This window comes from Calypte anna, chromosome 1, assembly GCF_003957555.1.
Source record: "Calypte anna isolate BGI_N300 chromosome 1, bCalAnn1_v1.p, whole genome shotgun sequence".
Lineage (NCBI taxonomy): Eukaryota > Metazoa > Chordata > Aves > Apodiformes > Trochilidae > Calypte > Calypte anna.
In genome coordinates, this window is record NC_044244.1 from 106634073 (window position 1) to 106658222 (window position 24150).

General features: G+C 34.8%; 1 protein-coding gene across 3 annotated transcripts in view; it reads left to right on the top strand.

Annotated features, from left to right (window-relative positions):
- Positions 1-24150, top strand: part of ITSN1 (intersectin 1) — a 129826-nt gene that overhangs the window by 64879 nt on the left and 40797 nt on the right. For all 3 annotated transcript variants that reach the window (XM_030469413.1, XM_030469412.1, XM_030469414.1), the window contains exons 17-23: positions 8793-8914; positions 10222-10451; positions 11837-11958; positions 18374-18618; positions 20214-20373; positions 21178-21383; positions 22101-22183. In XM_030469413.1, coding sequence (XP_030325273.1) covers positions 8793-8914; positions 10222-10451; positions 11837-11958; positions 18374-18618; positions 20214-20373; positions 21178-21383; positions 22101-22183 — 1168 coding nt within the window. The remainder of the gene's footprint in view (positions 1-8792; positions 8915-10221; positions 10452-11836; positions 11959-18373; positions 18619-20213; positions 20374-21177; positions 21384-22100; positions 22184-24150) is intronic.

Genomic DNA, 24150 nt, shown 5'->3' on the forward strand with positions numbered 1-24150 from the left:
ATAAATACATGTTTTTAATATATATGCGTATTGTATATGTACTTTCTGGACATATCTTAATATGTCATGCTTTTTGAGTGATATGATAAAGTGATGAAAGGATATTAATTCTAAAATTAGTGTCAGCATTTGGCTTGATCATTAATCACCTAAACATCTTATAAATTGTCAGGGGTGTGAATACTCTTGGTACTGCGACAGTAGCAAAAAAAGCAAACCCAAGCCAAACATACAAACAAAATGTAATATTTAAAATACTGAATTGCTGGACAAGTTGATAATAATTAAATTTGAAAATATATATTAACAAAAGACATTTATCAAAATGCTTGCCATCTATCCAAGAATACCTTGTCTTACTGTAAAATATTTTGCAGTTTAATGGGACCAATGATTTCTGTGTTTAAATCCTAGTATTTAGCATTATCACTTTAAATGCTGAAACTTAGTTATGTAGACAGTTCTTTGGGAAGACTTCAGCAAGCTTCCAGGTCTCTGGCTCAAGAATACTGTGTTCTTCATTTCATAATATTTAGAAGCAGTGCTTAATAGGAAGACCACTTTTCCATGATGTATTTTGGTATTTTTGCCTCACTACAGCTTTCTGAAGAGATGAGTTTAAAAGGCAAATACAAGGCAGTGTGACAGTTGTACTTCAGAAACTGGGGGATATGAGCTTAATTTGGAGAGAGTTCTATCTTTTCCCTTTTGCATTTTCACTTGACATACAAGATGTATTTTTTGGCGGCCTGGGTGATTTCATGACTAGATATAAATATCAACAAAGGCGTATATAACTTTCTGTGGACTCAGCATGGAGTAGTTTAGTACTGACATTTCTGGAGAAACTTCTCAGAACTGTAGAAGCATAGAATGCCAGGTTGGAAGGGGCCTCAAGGATTTTCTGGTTCAACCTTTCTGGGTAAGAATACAGTTTAGAAGAGATGGCCCAGCACCCTGTCAAGCTGAGTCTTAGAAGTGCTCAGTGTTGGGGAATCCAGCACTTCCCTGGGAAGATTATTCCAACATCCAATTGTTTCCATAGTGAAAAGTTTTCTTTTGATGTCCAATGGCGATCTCCCCAGGAGGAATTTGCACCCATTACCCCTTGTATTTTCCATTTGACTGCTTGTAAAGAGGGAGTCTCCATCTTCTAGGTAGCCACCCTCTAAGTATTAGAACATGGCACTAAGGTCTACCCTAAGCCTTCTTTTATCCAGAATGAATAAACACAGTTCTCTCAGTCCTTCCTCATATGACAGGCTTCCCAGTACTTTGATCATCTTTGTGTCCCTTCTCTGGACCCTCTCCAGCCTGTCCCCCCATCTTATTAGCATGGTGGGGACCAGAACTGAACACATCATTCCAGATGTGGCCTGGCAAATGCTGAGCAGACTGGGAGGATGACTTCTTTTTCTCTGCTGGTGATGACCTGGTTGATGCCACACAGCATGCCATTGACTTTTTTTGCTGCTGCAGCTCACTGTTCACTCACATTGAGCTTGTGCTACACCAGGAACCCTGGGTCCTTTTACACAGAGCTGCTCTCCAGCCAGGTGGATCCCAGTCTGTGCTGCTCTCCTGGGTTATGTTTTCCTAGGTGCAAGAAGGTGCTGTATGTGCAGCAGTGATTTAATGGCTGTTGTTCTTGTGAAAAGAGCTCTCAGGATGCCTTGCTTATGAGTCCTTACACATAAAGCTAAACACTAAAGACATAAAGCTAAAGCTTTCCTGGGACTCATAAGTTTTAGGGTTTGTGTGAAGTGGAAATTCTGTTCTGAAGCCAAGGCAGAACATACCTATGTCTTAGGTAATAATATTGCTCTAAACAATGTAGTCTAGAAAATTGCACAAGACATTTACCTAAACAACCAAAAATCTGTGACAACTTTTATAAACTGCCACTGGGACGGTGATTTTCACACTTAAAATAGGTAGAAAGTAGTTTATCAATAACTGACAAATTAATAGATTCCCCAGTTAACAAAAGAACTTCTTGTTTGCTTATTAGTAACGGGATACATAAATACAGCAGGCTCATTTGGTGCTAAAATACCTTGCAACTTGTATATTTATCAGTCAACTGTATAATGTGCACATTTGCATGTAAAATCTTTTCAAATATTGTCTCAAAATTCTCACCGTATCTGAGCTCTTAATATTATACAGGCTTATTATCTTGTAAACCAAGGGAAAATATATCAAAGAGGGAAATGCAGAAATGTTAATTTTAAAGTGTATTTTTATTAAATAAATAAATTTTAAACTACCTTAATAAAGGCTGTTTCTAAATTATTTTGTTGGTTAAAATTTAAACATCACTTTTATGATGATTTGTTTTTACCTTGTGCTTCAGTATATTAACTGAGATGCACATTTTTGGTGGTTCTTCAGACAGCAGGACCATAATTCACAGTGTCTTGTGCAGTTTTTTTTCCCTGTCAACTGATGGAGAGGCACTTGCCTTGGTTCTTGCCTTATCTTCTATGATACAATTAGCACCACTTGAGAGGCAGAACACCACTGATACCACTGGCGAACTTAACAGAAGAAAAGAAATCTAAATGCCCTAGGTATTTATAGCATCTTACAGAATCTTGCACTTATTTCCTACAGGGAGAGGAGTGATACATGTCTTGACTTAGTCAAAACAACTTAATACCAGAACCAAAACTGTAGATATGTAATCTACTGCTCTCTGCCAAGCTAGATTTGATGAAAGAGATGGTGAAGTTGACAGCAATGGTAAATTGTAACACTTCGTAATTTGTTGGGGCTTTTTTACTTATTTGTTATGGATATTGGTGGAAACTAATGTTTCACTATATTTTAGGCTACAGGTCAGCTTGTAAACACCGTTGTGGTATACAGTGGATTGCACTGCATTTGCCTCCATATTGCAGCTTTTATGTTCTGCAGTACATGAATACTTAAAACAAGTGCTAAATTACCTTGTCTTTGCTTCATGTCTTAATAGACATACGTGAGTGACTATGATATAAATAAATGTTTTCCACTGGATCTTTTGTCATCCTTCCAAAACAACTGATTTAAATTTCTTCTCATTAGTCCTTTGTAGCTCACATACTTCAGTTATGTTTCAAGTTACTATCTCAGGAGTTGGAAATTTTCCTAGAATTTGGATCTTTTCCCAAAACTTTCTGGAGTAGAAAATGTTGCTAATATTTCAAAACAGGTATTCCCAAGTATCTTCATTGACTATCTTAGTTTCAGGAAAGGGTTAGTACTTGTTTGGCAGAGAAATACATAAATTAGCCTGCAGATGGTCAGATATACTTTTAAATAAATTTTGAAGCATTTAATCAGAGAAGAGTCTTGTGGATTGTGCTGTATATATTGAGTAAGCGACTGAGTTTGTAACAAGGTTGAAAGTTGGGCCACTTTCTTGTGTCTTGAATTGTGGTTGAAGGAGTCTTCTATTATTCTTTAAAAATCTTATCTTAGAAATCTAATAATTAAATCGATGTAGTTATTAGTAAAATATAACTAGGCACTTTTAGAATTTTATCTACTTTATAAAACAATTCTATAGAATAGAAGGCTTTATATTAGGATTCCTGTTTATATACATATAGTTCTACTGTGATTTATTTTACAATTTCTTACTATGGTCAGTGAGAATTTACATTTAAATTTCACAAAAGTCACTTACTACACACTGTCAAAGCAATTAAAGAATTCTTAATATGTCTCCAAAGACCAAATAATAATTTTCTACAGCATAGAAGAATCAAGTATTTAGAGCTTATCTGTGTTATTGTACAGGAGAAGACAACTAAATTAGTGTTTATGAAGTATGTGAGTCTTGCTGAGAAGCTATTCTCAGAGAAAAAGTGGTGAACAAGTATAAACAAGTTCTTAAAAATGTTTTACATTTTGTGTTATGTTCCAGTTGTTGTCGGTCCCTGTCTAGTCAGTGTGCACTGGACAAGTCTTGCATATGAATGCCTGTTTACATTTGAGCATTTCTTTCTTCCAGTCAGTGGCAATGGAAGATGCAATGCTGCAGTGCCTGGCAGTTCTCCTGGGCTGCGTCAACTACTTAGACTCCTTTCTAAAGGTCTCCATGCCATACTCAGGCACTACACAGCTATCTCAGTCTGAGTGATGAACCTCCTCCAGTTATGTGCTTCACTTTTCCATAAACAGATGAGTGTGCACTGTTTACTGAGGTGCTAGCACTAAAACGTAACTAAGAGTAGAATTTATAATTTGATTCCTTATCTAATCCTTACTGCTTAGATGAGGACTGTGCCTTGAATTGCAACCAGGGCAAGGTACTAGTTAGCTATTTTTTCATCTTTTGCTTATCTAAAATTTGAAGGTTTTAAGTTCATTTTGGTCATGATGTTCAGAATTTTTAAAGAGAGAACACTTTTATGTAAACTATTCTTACACAGCACTGTAATTTGCGATTCCCAGGCACGAGGGGGATGGCAACACAAGTCCTTTTTTTGAATCCCCCATAGCTGTAATACGGGGTGAAAGGAGGAACTATCTCTGCCAAGAGCAAAGCACGTGCTTTGGGAGCTGCAAAATAGGGTAGAAGAGTGTTGCTGTGGGAAAGCCTCAGTGAGCACAGAACTGGAGGGTTCTTTCCTCTGGTATCAAATGCTCTGGTTTCTCTCAAGGGAGATTTGATGGAAACCTTGTGCTGTAATCCCTTGAAGTAACCTAAATTGTTGTCTTTTTTCCAAAAGACAGATTTAGTGTTAACCAAAGATATTTCTAATGATAAGGTTTTCATAGAAATATATGTTGTCTGTATATAGTGAATATTACTCTGCTGTACAAAACTCCTATTTTGATTCATATTCAATACTATGTGGGTACCTAAATGTGGCTATTGTAACATCTCAAAATTATAATTGTTAGTCTGTTTGTGAATTAAGTGGAAAGGCAACAGTTTCTCTCTTCTTTTGAGATAAGACATGCTTTGTCCTGCACACCCAGAACAGGCAAAGCATCATTATGTCTTTGGAGTTACAATATAGGATTTGTAAATGTACAGCTTTTAAGTTGCTTGTGTCTGTAAAAGATGAGTGTAGGACTCTGCTGATGATTCAGCTGGCAAATGTTTCATCCTGTTGAATGTTGAAGTGTTACTATAATTTTGTTCAACCTGTGTCCTATAGCACTGTGGGAACTGCTGATTCTTTCTCCTCCATCCTCCCACTGGTACTTGGCAGAGCAACAGACTGCCTATCTGTTGCATGAGATACCAATCAAATCTTTATTTCCTCCTAGCTAATACAGGGAAGAATACATATTGCTTTTTTAATCTCCAAAAATATTCTGCCCAGTGCTAGCAGTATAAGCTTTACTGTTACATGTGCATGACAGAAAAATCTCTTCACAAAGTACTGAACTAGCACATTTGCCTAGCTGGGCATCAATAATATGTTAAAACATCTATGGAAAACTCCAATAATTATAAAAATGTCCCTTGTGGTCCTAGCTTAACTAAGCCTATAGATAAAATGACAAAATAGGCAAACAAAATAATTTAATTATTTGGACTAGAGTTGGCAGCAGTTAATGATCCTGATGTAGGTATGCAGCATGAGAAGCCAGCTGCTTCAGACAGCCATGGAGGCATGGCTCATTGCTACGACTTTCATAGTTTTATACTTGGCAGTAAAAGTGGCATATATCGTACTTTTATTGGTGAGATAATCTTATATGTCTGATCCATAATTAAAACATAAAGTTTGGGCTTGCCTGGTAGCTGGGCATGTAGTGGAAGTGAACAGTGCTGGGTGCACGGGTATCTTGGAAGTTACAGTTTGTTTTTATGTATCTGCAAATTCAGGAAGTTTTTCTTTGCAGTTTACAAATTTCTTCTTAAAAAATTAAGCTGAGATACTTGCATTTGGGCTGTCTTACTTAAAAGTTTTGAGATTCATTGTTTATTTGTTTTGTTTTTTTTTTTTTAACTATGATACCCTTCATACTCTCCAAGAATTCGAGTTTCTCATTTTTTGCCTAGTGATTATTTCTATTATACAGCTGAAGCACCAAAATTTGGGATAAAGATGCCAAAGGAAGAAAAAACAAAGTTGGGATGCAGTGTTGTCTAAATAGCTTAAAATTTTCCAAGTAACAACAGGCTATCTTCAGTGTTGCCTTATCAGAAATGCTACCACAGTGTTCTCTGTTCAAAAGCAAGAGTAGTTCCTGTCAGCTAGAATTCAGAATCTTGAGCTTTTTAGTGTGCAAAGTGATAGGATAAATGTGAAGGAAAGGTAGAGCAAGTAGAACAAGGCATTTCTAGCTGGAAGCCTGTGCTAAAGTGTAAGTAAATGTAGGAGTCAAACCTCTGTCTTGGATAGCTGTCTCTTTACCCAGAAAACAGAAACATCCTGTTAAAAGTCATGAATACTAGTTAAGATACTCAGTACTTCACAAAAGTAGTATTTTGAGCTTCAAGAGCTTTGTAGATACTGAAATTTATAGATTTACAGTCTACAAAAATTCATAATGTTATTGGCCAGTTGGAAAACTTCTTTCAACTGAGCCAATTTCTAATCTATGTCCTTTCAGGTGAGTGCTTGTAAGTCACCCTACTGCTAATGTTCTTATGGTTGTATATTTGTCCTTTGCACTTGTATATATATTTTGATATAAATAAGGGTTCAGGTATTATATAGATAAAATGAGGACTGTGATTCCCCCAGAGAAGTTAATTTGAAGCAAGGGTCAAATCTTTTGTACCTCAATATATTACAAGTACAACAGCACTGAAGAATCAGAATTAATAACATCCAGTTACTGGAAATGACTGCTGTAGTTAACAGATCAGAAATCTGTATTTCAGTCAGAGGTCTCCTTTAGCTTCAGGTACAGCTGAACAACTGTGTGTTCACTGCAGTCTCTCGACCCCTTTATTTTCTCATTATTCTTAATGGGCCAGCTACTTAAACCCCATTACGCTCAATATTGCTAATGTATTTCCTTTTTAGTAGCCCTTTTTCTTAGTCCAAAGAAAAGCTATGCATGAATGTTTAACTATGGGCATTCAGAGTTAAAAAATTTTCCCAAAGGCAATATCCTGCCTCACTAATTCCAGTGATTTTACGAGAGTAGTTTATTTTATATTCTGTAATATCCTAACTATCTACTAAGTTTCACTGTGACTGTGGAAAATAATTATGGCCATAAAATGTGGTGCTGTCCAAATTATCTCCATATTTTTGTGAGCTTCATGGCCATAGCAGAGTTTAATTAAAACTTGTATAAGAACTGATGGTGTTCAATTCAGTTTTCATTTCAATTTCATTGAAATTGAGGATCATTAATAAAATGAGACTGATTGACAGGACTTGAGGTTCATCTTGATGTTTTTAAACCTCTCATCCATCTATCATAAGTGGTTTTAATACCCCGCAAAGGCCATGTGCTACTCCTCTTTGTAATGTAGTTATTTTGACATCTTAAATTTTGATGTTGCCCAGTTCACAGTCATTCAGCATTAATGTCTGCATTGCTTTCACAAACTAAAATTTTAGGCTGAAAGAGCAGCCTGGAAACAAACAAGTATTAACTTTCAACTTTTCTGTAACTATTGCTAAGAAGTTACTTATGATGTTGTGAAATTAACTTACTGAAACCTTTCTCATTTTGGCCCTTTGAACCACTTCATGTTTAGGTTTTGATTTTTTTTTTCTTTTTTTATTCATACTCAGTTTTCTACACTTCTGTCAGTATGTGAGGATAATTACAGGAAGTCTTCATTTGGCAAATTTGTAGATTGTGAATTTCTGAATAACTAAATATTTTCAAGATTAACTGTTTCAGTCCCTGAATGAATTAAGTTAAAGCTTTTCAGGATATGAGAACTAAATAAAAATGGATGATGTAAATCATAACATGTCTCAATAGAAGCAGACATTATTAAGTCAAAGGTTTAGAAACAATTTCCTACTACCAACTTCTGCATATTTTTGTCTGTACTATATTGTCATGAAAACATAATTTTTCAAAGTGAACTATATTAAATGAAAAATTTCAGTTGCCATAGGTAAAGTTACCCTTTTTTTCCTTGTAATATTGAGGAGTTCAGATGCAAAATTCTAGATCATACAAAGAGATTAGGGATAAAATATGTATTTGTGTTAATATATGTTAATGTGGAAAGCTAATCTTGAGGAAAATATGTTTTTAAATTTATTATTTAAATATTTATTTATATTCTAAATATTTCAGGCAATGTCTTTCCAGGTAATTAGAGTAAAACTGACTTGTATATGGATGAATACATGCCATGATTCATCCACAAGACATTGCTTAAGGAATTCAACCTCCTCTATTTAAAACAATCTTGAGGATTCTTTAGTAAATCCCCATTAGTTTCAAAATCAATTAATTGAAACACTTGCTATTACAAGCAGCACAGAAGGCAGATTCTTGTATGGAATTTAATAAATTAATTCGGCAAACCAGCAAACAAAAAAAAAGTTAAATGGCTTTTAAGATTAAGCTTTGTCAAACTTTAGTCAGCTTTTGAGTGTCCCATAAAAAAAAAAACAACTTCTTGTTTCTTAACTTTTTAACATCTCAGGTTATATGGATCAAAATGGGAAAAGAGTGAATAGTTTATAGACCTTTGAAATATACCTTAAATATCTGCCAATACATTTAGCAATGCTGTAAGTTTGAACATAAATATCCAACCATTTGCAAGTTTTGTTATTTCATGAGGAAATATATGGGTTCATTAGTTATGATTCACATAGTATATATGTTTACACATACTTCAATTTTTTATCTAGGAGCTGAGAGAAATACATAACAAACAGCAACTACAGAAGCAAAAGAACTTGGAAGCTGAGAGGCTGAAACAGAAGGAGCAAGAAAAGAAGACAGATCTTGAAAAGCAAAAGGAAGCTCAAAGGTAAGAAGCAGCTCTAATTTAAGCCTTTTCTGTATATATGTTTCTGTGCAAACCATTTTGCAAACAAGTAAAATAAACTTTGAATTCCCAGGAGCATAATCTGATCTCAGATAATGTTTCACCAAATGGAAAGATTACCCAAGACCAGCTAGATCAGCTTTCATTGCAGTGCATATGATCCCTTTTAAAACTCAGGGAATCTCTTGAATTATCTCTGAGGGAGAAGTGTGCTATGGAGATGAGCTTCTGCATCTCTCTCTGACTTCTAGTTGTCACTGATACCTACAGATTTCAGCAGTGTTACTTAAGTGTGCAATTTACACCTAGCAATTGTGCAGTTTTATGCTCTTTATGTAGACAGATGTTGGTTGACAGATGCTGGTCAACAGTTGCAAACAAAGACCCAGGAAGAAGAGGTCTTAAGTTATTGTTACAGCATTACATGGATTAGTTCTATGCAGATTTGCATGATTGTGGGAGTAACATACAGTTCAGAAGGGAAGGAATCTCATGCATTTGAACAAAATTAATGAAGCTTCATCCTGTTGTTTAGCATAAAAACTCCCTGAGTGGTTTAATGCATTGGTGAGACAAAAAAGGAAATTAAAAGACTAAATACAAATATAGGTAAATCCCAGTTTAGAGGTCATTATCCACAAAAGTTAAGACATCAGGAGTCTTGCTGTATTCTAAGATACTTGTGTAAAGTTTCATACAATAATTAGAAAAACACAGTCTTGTTTCATGTCTTTTATAGAGAACAGATTACAGCATCAGCATTTACAAATCTCTGAAGAACTCTGACAAGAAAAAATAGTGCTGAATTTTTTTTTCACATCTTACATTCAGCTCCAAAACTTAACTAGTTTATAATTTCTCAGGTTGCTCTGTACCTCTATAGGACTTTGTGTATTCTGAAGGTACAGAACTGATATGTCAGTTAAATCAAAAAATATATCCAAGGTAGTTTTTTAAAGACAAAAGTAATGCATCTCAAGGTAATGGAGGACTGTGCTTGGTAGTAAGTTACATGAAATAGTGTTCTCTCACTTGTCTGAGAGTTACAGCTCTTTCTTTACGAATATGAATATCTGAATATTTCTCCTTTGCCCTCTAGGAGTTATTGTGTAAGAAGATGCTGTGGAGTGGTTGATAACTCACTAAAATAAAATTAACAGCTCTTGCAGGGCATACAAAAGCCACGAAGAATACACTTTATGCTGTAGATCACACTCAAGGGCTACTTAATTTTATGGTCTTATATTTGACTGCCTTAAAAAAAAAAAAACCAATTAATTGTCCAACAGGCGAACCCAGGAACGAGATAAACAGCGGCTTGATCGAGTGCAGCCAGAAGAAGATCTTCAGTGGCAAAAAAAAATCCAGGAAGATGAAAAGCAAAAAAGGGAAGAAATAACCAAGAAGAAGGAAAGTGAGGATAAGGGGAAACAGGAAATGCAAGAGAAACTGAGTAAGCTTTTCCAACCACATCAAGAGGCAAACAAGCCAGCTGTGCAGGCTCCTTGGTCAAATGCAGGTAGGAGAAAAAAGAAAATATCAAAGAATACTGTTGCACATGCCTCTTATACTGTTGCACATGCCTCTTGAACAATTCTTTCTTCCCATTTAATACAGAAGAGTATTATCTTTCAAAATTGGATTGCTAGTCTTACTAAAGTAAATCATGTATGGATTGAGCTCTAGACTCCAAGAAGTTGTTCATTTAGGCTTCACTGGTCTTCCTCAATATCGATGTTTTAGCAGGGTGTGAAGCACAGTTGATGAGACTCACAGTGCTGATAGAAGAGAGAATCTTATTCAATTAGTAAATTGTTGTGAGATCTTCATGGAAGATGTCAAAAATTATTTCTGTACAGTTTTCTTACAGTTCTTATTTTCGTGTGGATTATATGCATTTGGAATTTTTAGAGCAGTAGCAATATAGTAGTAGTTATAGTAGTTATCCTTTTTCCTCTTACTCAGGCACATTTTTTACTGAACAAATAACCTGAAGTCTAAGATTTAATCCCCCTTTTTTTCTGCTGCACGCGGCATCGCTTTCAGCTGAGAGCTTTTTCTCTGCATTGTAACCTAATTTTCATCCCTACTGGGAAGCATTGTTCCCCCTTAATTTGTTTTGATGTATAAACAAGATAACTGAATACAGGTGTAATACTTTTTAAATATTTGATGAAAAGATTGCATAAAGTGGAAATTACCTTCTATCTTTGAGTCCAAGTCTAGACAAACCAGTATTTCCTCTTCCTAGGTTTTCTTTGTGCAGAGTAGCAAGGGGCACTTTTATGACTGAATAGGCAGAAAAGGAAGGGAAATTTATATAAGAGAAATTTATCTTATCTTTAATGTTTTCCTGTATTCTAATAATGCATCTTTAGCATGTCATATTTTAAAAACAAAATCTATAAGTGATCTCTCTTCAGCCAATCTATGTGTACTAGGATATTTCAAAACAACTGTCTTGGGAGTAAATAATCAGGCTGCAAACGAAGCTTCTGTGCTGACAGGGTATAAAAGTATCTGGGATTGCATTGATGTACGCGAGAACATCACTGTTTGAATTGAACCTATGGCTGGTCAGATTCAGCCTACAAAATCACTGAAGCATTTGAGAATTCCTGTGTTGTATAATCAGTACATAATACTTTCTGTGAAAATTGGTGTATATAACATAAACATAGTTAAAATATAGTAATATTAAGTTAAAAATAGTAATAAAATTGAATTATAAATAACTCGTTTTCATATTTACTCCTGTGTAAACTGGGAGTAATATACTCTATACAGACAATGTAAGGTTTGTTAATTTTGCTCTCTTCCACCTCATTTTTCAAATATTTAATAAGAATGAGATTTGATTTGATTTTATTTGTATCTGTGGTTTTGTTTTTTTTCTTTGCTCAGAAAAAGCTCCTCTAACCATTTCTGCTCAGGAGGATGTAAAAATAGTGTATTATAGAGCACTATATCCTTTTGAATCGAGAAGCCACGATGAAATCACTATTCAACCTGGTGACATAGTCATGGTAAGAAGTGATTGTGATACTACTTGAAAAAAATCCCTTAAGCCTTTGCACTTGTGTGATTGAAATTATATATGGCAAGATTTTTTACAGACTTGAGAAAAATGCTTAGGTGGATACCAAAACGATGCGATACAACACAGTGAGCCTATTATAATAATGGGTAGCTTCTTACACTTCACTTTAAGTGTAAGGTTATCTATGAGCTGGTTCTGTCAGTGTTAGTATGCTGAGCTCTGTGTGTCTGTCAATGTGTTTGAAAAGGTTCTGATGCAGCAGTTATCTCAGTGAGAAGTTTCTTGTCCTCCAAGGTGCCTAGGAAATAAAGTTACTCTTGTTTTCAAATGAGAGGGTGGCTATAATGTGTGGAATCAAAAGCTGGCTTTCAGAAATAAAACTTTTTTTCCCTAATACGAAATTTATCATACATTATGTCATATGTGAAGCAATTACTCTAAACTACAAGATGGCCAGACTGCTATCATGACCACATCAACAATATCATGGTCTTTGTGTTGTTGTGCAACTTCAGTAATACTGGAACTTTTTATACAGCTCTTCTGGTGACAGTGTTTGATGTAATGATCTAATACAATTGTAACTTGGAATTGTTTGATTGATAATGTACTCTGTTCTTTTTTTTCAATCTACTTAACACATTTGTGTTAAGTAATTTTTTTTACATTTATTTTAAAGAGTATATATAGCAAATAAAATGTGATTCCTAAAAAATGGAAATCTAAAACCTAAATATTTAGTTTCAGGTGTGTCGATACAGAATAGTTTACTTTCTTTTTATTAAGTTGGTGATGAGATATGATGGGATATGATCAGCCTATGTCTCTCATGCTGAACTCTATAGTGATATTCTGCTTTTGTCTATCTCAAATAATAGCTCTGTTGTTAACGACTTCAGGTATTATATATATAAAGGAATTACTAGTATGATATTAAGATGCATATGTCTATAGATAATGGTGAAACTATTAAATAATAGTGTAACTATTAAATAATACCTTGCTCACTGTAGGAAACCATTATTCATTAGAGTGAGTTCTACTACACTTGGTAGACTCTTGTAAGTTGTAATAGTAACTATTTTTTTAAAATCATGATTTCTGGGGAGATACACCTTCAACTCTCAACCTATATTTTTTATTGGCTTGGCTTTTTAATTGATTGAACTGAAGGAATGACTCAAAAAAGAGAGGTATTTGGGTCTCCTTAGGCTATTTGAAAACACTGTGTCTTGTTTCTTGGGAAGTAAATTGTAGCCTAGACATATAAGTAACTTTTTTCCTTGAAGAAGGTAGGCTTGCAGGGAAATAGTATTTTTGCCACAAATATGTGATTTTAAAAAGCACTTCGCACGTTTTGAGGTAATCTGAGTCTTCGTATATGTTAATCTGGATTTACATTTAACTTACTCTACAAAACTACTCTTAACTTTATTTAACTTACTTTTTGACAATAATTAAACATGATGACTGATTGTTATGGGATTTAACTCCTGCTCTGTTAGCGCTTGCTTAAATAGGCTACTCTTAGAAAAATTAATGTGTGAAATGTGTTATAATTCTGCCTTGCTTTAAATCATTGCTTTCCTGGTGGAGGTTAAAAGGGAATGGGTAAGTGTGCTGCATCACTGTTAGGAAGCTGGTGAAATTTATTAATTTTCATAAATATGGATTTTGTTACCGTGTAGTTGACTTGTTTTTGAATTCATCTTGGGTAAAAATAACAAAGTAGCTCACATTGTCAAAAGTATTTTAACTGGAATGGATGAGAACTTACTTTTGATAATGGGCATTTAAACTCCTAGATGCTTCTCTGTCCATAAGTGTTTGTCATGTCCTGTGGTTCTAAAAGATTAGAGTCACTTATATTTTTATGAAAGTAATAATTTACAAGCTTACATGTTAAAGTGTGTCTAATTTATGACATAAATGCAAATCTGTAGTTAAGCTGACCTATACAGTTAGGAGCTTACTGTGTATGTCAGCATAAGTAGAATAGCTGTGTTCTAATATTGGCAAATCTAACACTTCTCCATTTTAACACTTTTAAATGGTTTTGTGTGAGGCTTGTGCAATCAGGTCATATAATGATACAGTTGTACAGAAGATACCACCCAAATTGTAACTGCTGTGAGCAAAGAATCCACCTGAAGCCCAAATCCACTGACTACACACATGGGAACCAGGCCTAAATCCTGGATGTAAATAGCACTGCAGAATTCATTATGTCAGAATGACTTGTGGCTTTAATAGATGTATAGCTTGTAAATAGTTTTTACAACAGTGTAATGCATTCTTACACTGTGCATGAATCTTGAGAAATGTCTGGGTGGAAATGAGGGAGAAGGATGAGGGTTTATTCTGAAAGAAAAAGTATTTGCAAATTTGTGGAGGCTTTACTTCTGTCTGACCTTTCCGGACACATTAGTTGTGTTTAGGACTGATGTATCTTGTGTAAAGGTTTAGAGACTGAGTGGGATGTGGACTATATATATTTTAATTCTTCCACTTTTTACTTACATGATTTTTCTGTTTTCCCTTAACTTGAATTTCTGTTTGCTTCTTACCTTTCTATGTAGTTTAAATTTCTTTCACTGTAAGATACATTGATTTATAATCCTAACTATAATTTAACCAAGCTTTTATCTGGGTACAAATGTTCTGAGAAATATCCAAGAAAGCCATGCCTCTTCCTTTTCTGTTCAAGAAGTTAAGTTTCTATTATGCGTATGATGATATGTATATGATGTATGGAATTCTTTTTCTTTGAGTAGCTCTTAGACAGCAAGTCCTGCTGGAGTTTGTGCCTGTTAAGCTCCAGCTTGAAGCAAATGAATGAATTCTGTTGTTGCTAGTAATTATAACAGAGCTTAATTAAATAAGCATAACTCAATGAAATACAGGTGAATTCTTGAATTGCTGAACTGTAGTGGCTCTGATAACAGGAGAATTTTAAGTTAAACAGGAGGTTCAGAAAGAAGCTTCCATGGAAAAGTCTACAACTATTTCATAATGATAGTTTGTCATCAGTCTTGTGAGTTATTGATTATGGGAGGCAGAATGAATGTTCTTTGTATTAGACACACAGACAGCCTTTCTCTCTTAGATCCTGTGTAGGCACAATCACTACATTGCTTCTGCCTTGCAGAGCTCACATTCAACATTACAACAGGAATTCCAGTAGTCTCAAGGGATCTAGATCTAAAGTCTGCGAGTGGAATAGAATTAAAGTGCTCATTTAATGGATAGATAGTTGAACAAACCAGACTGTGGTGCACTGTTTAGTTTTCACTGAAAACTTTTTGTGAGAGTGCACGACACACAAGCCAGGTCAAAGGGGAGCAGTGCAAAGCCAGTGCTCACCTGTTGACACTGAGAGACACTGACTCCACCTGTGCTGGGTTTCCTGCTGAGAGTTGTGTTGCTGTGACTCCTGTTACTTGTGTGCAGTCACAGGAACTGAGCAGCTGTAAGCTGTGGCTGTAAAGTGTGGTTGAATAAATTAATAAAATAACCTCCGGCTCGCTGCGATGCACTGTTGAGGTTTACGTTCTAAGTCCAGTTGTATTTTGGGAAATAAGTAAGCTGGGAGAGTTTGTCGGAGAGACTTGGAGAGGGTGGGTGTAAACTGCAAGGAAATTAGAACAAATAAATTTATAAAAATTCAAAGGAATTTATTTAAAGTTCCAGTACTTTACGGCAGAAACAGATGAAAATTACGATTTATATGAATAACTGAGAAAGCAGATGTTGTATGAATTACAAAATTAAAATTATCCTTCAAAGTGGCTGTTTTGAGTATACATAGGAAAACTAATTGGATTGAATAAGCATAAATTTGAATATTCTAATAGGCTGTTTTATACATTATTTTAACTCCAAACTTTTCTAAAGAGACATTTTTGTTGTTTTTAAAATTCATTGGTAGTATTATTTTCTTGTACAAAGATCTCTTTTTGAAAAATCACAGTGGTTTCTTGATGGATGTGATTAATTTCAACGATGTTCTTTTTAGAACATCAGCATAACAGATTTTTGACTTTTCAGTGCTTATTCTTTTGTATGTTAGTGATTCTGATTGCTACCTGACCAATTGAATGAGAGCAAAAACTTTGTGACTATTTTATTATTGTTTAGATTATTCAGCTTGGCATCAGGTGCTCCTGATCCATGTTGCCTTTTCTCTCCCAAGGCTCACCCTCTGCTGTGACCCTTCCATCACTCATACTGCAGCTTTAACAATCCTATTCAGTGCTGCAGTGGAAATTTTGCTCTGCACTGCAGTAAAACCACGTTGAACCAGTCAGGCATGTAGTCCATTTATTCCTGGGTTTGCCTTGGGTTAATAGGAGCTGAGACAGAAGGTGCACCCAACAAAAAGCTGAAATAATGGATTGTTTTGACCAAAAGAGGAGTGTGGGATAGAAATTACAATAGGAGGCAGTCAAAGAGTCAATAACTGGCTTAAGCAATGCAGTCTATCAGCAGCTCAAATTTTAGTGGTCCTGGGACAATCAGAGGTAGAAGCTTTGCAGTTTCTTCAGTTTCAGTCACTCTGGGGCAAAAGACTGGACCTACCTCTAGTCTAGAGCAACTCGTTTGCACCCTTGCAAAATTTCTTTGCTGCTATTTTTTTTTTCTCCAAACAAGCAGCTGATTGGATTATATTTTGTTAAAATCAATAGAGATGTGTTTCCAACTGTAGAGGCATCTAGCTCATGACACCACTAAAGGCTGTTTTCATAGAATGTCATATACTGAAAAGTCCTCTGACTGAAAAGGGTATTGTTTCTTATTCTTTAGCTTAATAAACATTCTGTTATCAACAAATCCCCAACAAATAATGGATTTTTAGGATATAGTGTCAGGTTATTTAGAAGTATAAATTTAAGCATCTCTGACTGGTGCACTGTTACCTGCCATGGTTATATCTAGAGTTACACTGTTGTTTCTTTCTTTTATGTATTTTGAAATGCTGATTATTATTGGCATCTACAGAAATTCTTGCCAGTAGCCAGCCACTATGTAGGGCTGGTCATCTGGCTTTTCATTACTGGGCTGGTTTTACTGCTGACTTGACCATTGTTGGGCAATGTGCAGCTACACAAAAGCAGATTGTTGTACAAAGTAGGTGTTATTTACATGTCAAAGGTACCAGCCTTATCCATATATAAGGTTTGCTTGAAAACAGATTCTTTTGATCTATCAAGGATATTGAACTTCTTGAACACCAAATTTAGCAAAATTCTTACTGAATACAGTTATTGCCTTTTTTATTCTAAAAAGCTTCTGCAACTGACATTACTTTGGAGGTCTTTAGCCACCCTGTCAATTCACCAGGGATTCCTTCTGTGATTCATGCTGAATGTAGTTATCTGCAGCTCACAGATTTTAAACTGATCACTTTTGTTGAAACAGTGAACTGACAGTAGTCAGTAGAACTTGGAGAACAAATGTGAGAAGTGTTTAAGAAACTTCACAGAAAAGTATGAAATCTGCAAAATCATAACTTAATGGGCTTATAATAATCAATAAATAGGAATTAAAATATAGGTGGAAGTTTAGTCCAGTTTCATTCTGTCCCTTATGACTTGGAAAAAACATCAGGTGAACTGAGGGGAAAGTGAGGGGCCTGATAATTTATTTATGAAAACTTACCATGACATTGTTTTTTATAAATACATAAATACATTAGCAATTCTGTGGATTTGTATTGAATTTTTTGATGGGGATTTTTTTAGTACTTTTTTTTGTTTGTTTGTATTTTCTGCAAAAGGACATTTAGGAAAATGTGCTCAAAGCTGTGTTTTGCGTTAGTTGAACTAGAAATTGGTATTTAAGGGATTTCTTTAGAAGTCACTCTTCCCAAGTCTACTCTACTATGACAGACTTGCAAGCAACTGTTAAAAAAACCTACTCAGCTTATGTATTAGGACTGAAATAAGACTTTTTTTGGCTTATCACCAAAAAATCCTTTTTGATTTGGCTTGAGGAAAAGAAAAGAAAAAAAAAATTGCAAAGCAGTATTGCATTGCAGAATGTTCCCTTATTTATTAATACAACCTAGAAGGAATAACTATCAACATAATCCTCCAAAGGTAAATTAAATAAGAACATCAAAAGAAGCATTTGGATGATGCTCTCAGGCACATGGTGTGACCCTGGGAGTCCCTACGCAGGGACAGGAGTTGGACTTGATGACCCAGATGGGTCCCTTCCAAATCAGCAGATTCTATTCTATCATTCTGAAATTCTTTCTAGGTGGAACTGGTATTTGTAGTGAAGTTGTCACGTCTGTGTAACTAGAAAAAGTTAATTACTCTATATGAGATGGATTGTTTTAAGTAAAAATTCTATTTGTATGTCGTATTTTTTAATTTTCTAACTTCATGTGTCTACAGGTGGATGAAAGTCAGACTGGAGAACCAGGGTGGCTTGGTGGAGAACTGAAGGGGAAAACTGGATGGTTCCCTGCAAACTATGCAGAGAAAATACCTGAAAGTGAAGTTCCAGCTTCTGTAAAGCCAGCAATTGAGGCAGCTGCTGCACCTAAAGTTTCTGTGCATGAAACCACTACATCACTGGGAGCTCCTGCTTCTACAGAGAGCACTGCAACTGCAAATAACTGGGCTGACTTTAGTTCAACGTATGTTTGAGTAGTGATTATCACCTTAAATGTGATGGAGTCCTTTTTAATCAATTTGACTTGGATTGCAGCTAACACGGAATATCAAGATAAAATAGTTTGTTTGAAGTAAAATATTTTTTCTGCACTTAATAGTTAAAATAAGAGTCTTGTGGAACTTAAACTATGCTTGGAGCAATGCAGAAGGACACATGGCAAAGAGGAGACGTTCCTAAGCGTAGGGTGCTGACATGGTGGAAATCCCATGGTGTTCACCTTCCTTCTCTTAAATTAGTCAACACAGATCCACATTGAAGGTTTCCAGCTTGGATTGTGCAAAATATGGTAATGATAGAATTAACATAAAAAGATAATTTATTAATTCCTTATCCCAGCATTAATAAGGCTGATGCAAATAGAACATGTGCCCTTCCCTAGCTGTCTTGTTAACTCAGCTTAATACTCTGTGCAGAATTATCAATCTTATGTAAATCGTGTTGGACAAGTAATTATCTTATCTTTTGATCATGTATTACATATTTATAAATTAAAATATAATTATCTTATTACAGTACATAATATATTCTATTTCACCATTTTCATCAAATAGGTTGTAATAGCTTTCTTTTCCAGTTCCTAAACTTTCTCTTTTCCTAGAAACAGTCATTTCTCTGAACAGGAAGAGCAAGACTAAATCTTGAGCTTCCTGGAAATGTCTTGTACATATTGGGTTTTATAATTTTCAATAAATCATATTTTTAACAAAACTGTCTCTACCCTCGGTGGCTAATGCATGCTTTCATGCTTTTCATAAAAATTAATATTAAATTTCAATACAAAGTGAGTCCCAGAGCATTTATAATAATAATAATATCCTTGACATTATATAGGGGTTAGAGATTGTTGTGGCCTTTGGACACTGTTACAATCTAGGTGGTCAACAACTGATTATTCTAATTAGTAGCACATGCAGCAGGCAAAGAAAAATCAAGTGTAAGATAGATTTACGCTCCTAGATTTCAGGGGATTTTGTTCATTTAACTGGGTATGTGGAGGCAGAGATGTGGATTATGAGATTTAATAGGCCTTTTAAAGGATAGGAGATACCATAAAAAGGCTAAGAGTTTGCATAAAACTTTGAAGAGTTGAAAGAAGTCAATAGAAAATCATCTTAAGTGAAAAAAAGGATTTGAATGTGAAGCAGCAAAATTATGTATAAGGAAAAAGGATGTGAGAAGTCAGTGGTGTGCAGGTGTGAAGATTTCAGATCAGATTTCAAGAGCATTATGATTTGTATTTTTAGGTTACCTTTTTCCATTGTATATGGTATAGACTGCTCTGCTTGAACTTCTGTTGCATTGAGGCACAGTTAAGAAATGAAATTCATTTACAGGAACAGCTGGCCTTAAGTAGCAAGGACAGGCAACTATGTTTAGAAATTGCCTTTTTCAGATAAATTTATTGCTAGCCTATGTTTTATTGCACTGCTTCCACCTGAGAGTTACGGTGCTCATCGAATATTCAATTAAGATAAATTATCCTGGAGTGCAGAATTTATTTATTTTTTTTGCACAATTTTTCTGCATGAATTAAATAGTTTGGGTTTTTTTTTTCAGGTGGCCAACAAACACTAGTGAGAAACCAGAGACTGATAACTGGGATGCCTGGGCAGCTCAGCCATCTTTGACTGTTCCCAGTGCAGGGCAGCTGCGGCAGCGATCAGCCTTCACTCCTGCCACTGTCACAGGTTCATCTCCCTCTCCAGTCTTGGGCCAGGTGAGCAGCTGTATTCATTAAAACTGTTCTGACCCAGCAGAAGAGTTTAGAAAGCAAAGTATGAATATTAACCATGCTTTAAAACAGTACCCTGAGAATAGGTGTGCTGTTTTGGTTCGGGGTGATGAACAGGTAGCGTACATGTGTTTGCAAAATCTGTGGCAGAATTTAACATGAAGTGGTTTCTGTTCTGCTATTCTGTGCAGGGTTTTTTTAGATTTCAGTGGGCCAGTTTTACTGTTTTGGCAGGGTGCCAGTTTTGGATTATTTTTTGGGGGGGCGTTTCTGAATCACATGACAATATCCTTCACTCCAAAGTGGATTATATAGTTAAGGGAATAGCAATGGCAGAGCTTCACATCAGATTAATTCCATCCATCTATTAAGGCTTTTCTCTTTCCTCAACTGGAAAATATATTGCTTTTGTAAACTAATGTGTTCTTAAAAATGATAAGTATCTTGGTGTCTTACACCATTAAAAAGTTGGAATGTACAATGAATAACTTTCAGCAAAGCATTATTTTCCATAAAGGTGAAGTCCTGTCAAAATAGCCTCATGGAAGTTTATTATACATCTGTCTTAATTGTAAAACTTGTTAATAAAAACCTCGAATGATCTTGCATTCTATTGATTTTCTGCTAATCAATAGGAAGACTGTAAACATTTCTGGTATTATTTTGCAAGTTCAATTGATGTACTTTGCTTAATAAAGCTGACAGAATGTCTGTGTATTTTGTTGCTATGTATCCAGTATAAGAATATAATTCCTTAAGCAGCTTCTCTTTTAAAAAAAATTCCATTAGGGTGAAAAAGTAGAGGGGCTTCAAGCACAGGCTTTGTATCCTTGGAGAGCGAAAAAAGACAACCACCTCAACTTCAATAAAAATGACATCATCACAGTTTTGGAGCAGCAAGATATGTGGTGGTTTGGAGAGGTTCAAGGACAAAAGGGGTGGTTTCCCAAGTCATATGTGAAGCTTATTTCAGGCCCCATTAGGAAGTCAACGAGGTATTTTATTTGCGTTTTCTGTAAGTTATTTCTGTCCTGTAATAGTTAAATAAATAGTAAGAGTTGCAAACTTGAATTTTAAGTTTGGAATCTACTCTGAAAAAATGGTGTGGTTTTTTTTTTATATTACTCTCTTCTGAGGAGTTTTCATTTCTAATCCTAGAAAATTGTGTGAGGAATTAAAAAATTAACCTCAGTTCTTCTTGAGTCATGCATCACAAACCATAGATCCAAAACGTAATGAACTCTCTTAATTTTCTATGTCTTACAACTAAAAAATTAGTTTGTTGAATTTCATGAATTACAGCTGTGTAAGTCATAGCTTATCTTTCTCAGAAATAAAAAGATATACCTCAAAACTTAATCACTTATAATTACTTTTGGAGAATGAAACAATCAAAATCTATTTCTATGTAATATGAAAGTAATGTTAATGTTAGTAATTTAAATGAGAATTATTTTAGATATTATTGTTTGGGTTTTTTTCCAGAGGGAAAGGAGGAGAGGCAAAAACTTGTGTATTTAAGGCAGTACTTATGTAACCTAAATGTAACCAGGACTGGCCAATGTACTTATGAGCTTTAATTAGCACGTTTGCTGTCTGTTCTTTTGAAATGTAGGAAATTGTTTATAGATGCATATGCATTTTTTAGTTTGTAAATATAACATTTTTTCAAAAGATTTAATTTCTTAAATAACCATTATTTTCTTCTAAAGCATGGATTCTGGTTCCTCAGAAAGTCCTGCTAGTCTGAAAAGAGTAGCATCACCAGCAGCAAAAGCAACTATGTCAGGTGAAGGTAAGCATTTCAAACTGAATGGCATTAATTGTATTTTACTATGTAATTTAATAGAATAAGATTGGGCCTGCTAAAATTGAAGTGCAAATCAATTTGCCTTTAGAATGATTATTACAGGAATAATAGGAATCAATATATGTTGTGTATATAGCAGGAATAATTTTTCGTGCTGTTAAAATATCTTCTCTAGTCTGTACTTTTTCATATATAAATATTTTGATAAAAAAAATCCCAGTCTAGAACAGTTTTTTTGCAGAGGGCCAAATAAGGATACTGTACATGTACTTCATGATGTCAGGAATTACTAATAAATGTCTCAATTTCACCCACTGTCCCATTTAAAGAAATTACAATTGGTTATAGAATGCTGTGATCCCTATGGTCAAGGCAGACCCTCATTTTCTCTGTGGGGGGCACAGACAGGTAATTGTCAGACCTCTGGAGGGTTTTAGAAGGCTTGAATTCCTGGCTGCTGCTGCCCTTCAGCTGGAAGTTCATGTCTCCACTTCAAGGGTGTGGGCACTCTTAATCCACGTCAGTGCCCAGTCAGCTAGGTTAATTTAAATCATTCAGAGTAAATCAGTAAATCTAAGCCAAGGTTACAAATGAATATTTGCATATAATCTCCATAGCACACCTGAAGTTTTAAGTTAAGATTCTATATACAGTTTCAAGTGAAGGAGTCTCTTCTGGTTACCAGTGTATTTTAATTTATCACTGGCGTGAACACTACAGAAATTAAAAAGAGGTAATGGTAAAGATCCATATAACCAGGAAAGTGAGATAATAATTATTTCAAAATACAACTGGTCTTCCTCGCTATTTATTTGAGAAAAAAAAAATTGTAGAAATGCTAAATATTTTTTGTAAAATATAGGATATCTTCAGTTTATTTGTTTATATTTTTTAAAATTATAGCTTTTAATAAATTTTTTTTAAAGCTGCATTTTTAAGAAATAATAAAACATGGGTTTAGCATCTTCTATTACATTTAAAGGACTTTAGAAAAATTTCAAGTGTATAGCAGACATATTTAATGTGTGTGTTCATGTGTATGTGCATGCAAACAGGTGTGTGTTCTTCAGCTGCATTTTTTAGACAAACCATGTCTTAGCTTTCATTAATGATAGTAATTGTGGTTTGAATTTCTGCTGAACTTCCCCAAGCCGAGGTTTGTGTTCAGATTTAGTATTCAAACAAATAGAACAATTGCCAGCTGCAGTGGAATATTTGAATGTTTTAGCTACATATGCTTGAAACTCTTTCTGAAATACTGTGAACTGCTCTTAGGTCCAGAGCTGCTCCTAGAAGCAGAGGATATAATCTTCAGAAATCTGTTTTGTGGCCATATAGAGTGTGATAATGCTCAGTTAAATAAGAATGTATCAAGTTGTACAGAAAATGTTACTGAATAGTCTGAAATTCTTCTTTGTAATCACATGTGTAAAAAAATTTTCAGGTACTTCTGTGATTAAATTATGCATTGCATTTCTCAACATCAGTCTGCTTTAGTGTTTTTGTACTTGAATACTAAGTAGCTGACTGTGTTTCAGCACAACAGAACACACTGAAGCTTTGTCTTAACATTTCCCAGCCATCTGTTGCATAAGATGCAATGAGATGTGCACACTTTGTGCAAAGCTTCAAGTAATGAAAGAATTCATTGTATACAAGAGCCAAACAGCTTATGTCGAATGAAGAGTGTAGATACAGATATTTGGATACTGAGTCCTTCCATTGCCAAGACTGGGAATTCTAGTCTAGCACATAGAAAATGTTGGGGAACATGTTTTCAGAATGGTTTCTGGTAAAAATTAATAATTTATCTACATTTTAACTATGCTAGCAAATTATTTTGCAAAAAAAAAAAAAAATCCACTGGAAGAAGCCTTTTGACAGATTATATTTAGTTCTGATGATATTACTTCATGCAGTATGTATTGAGGTTTCTATAAATGGTAGTTTAT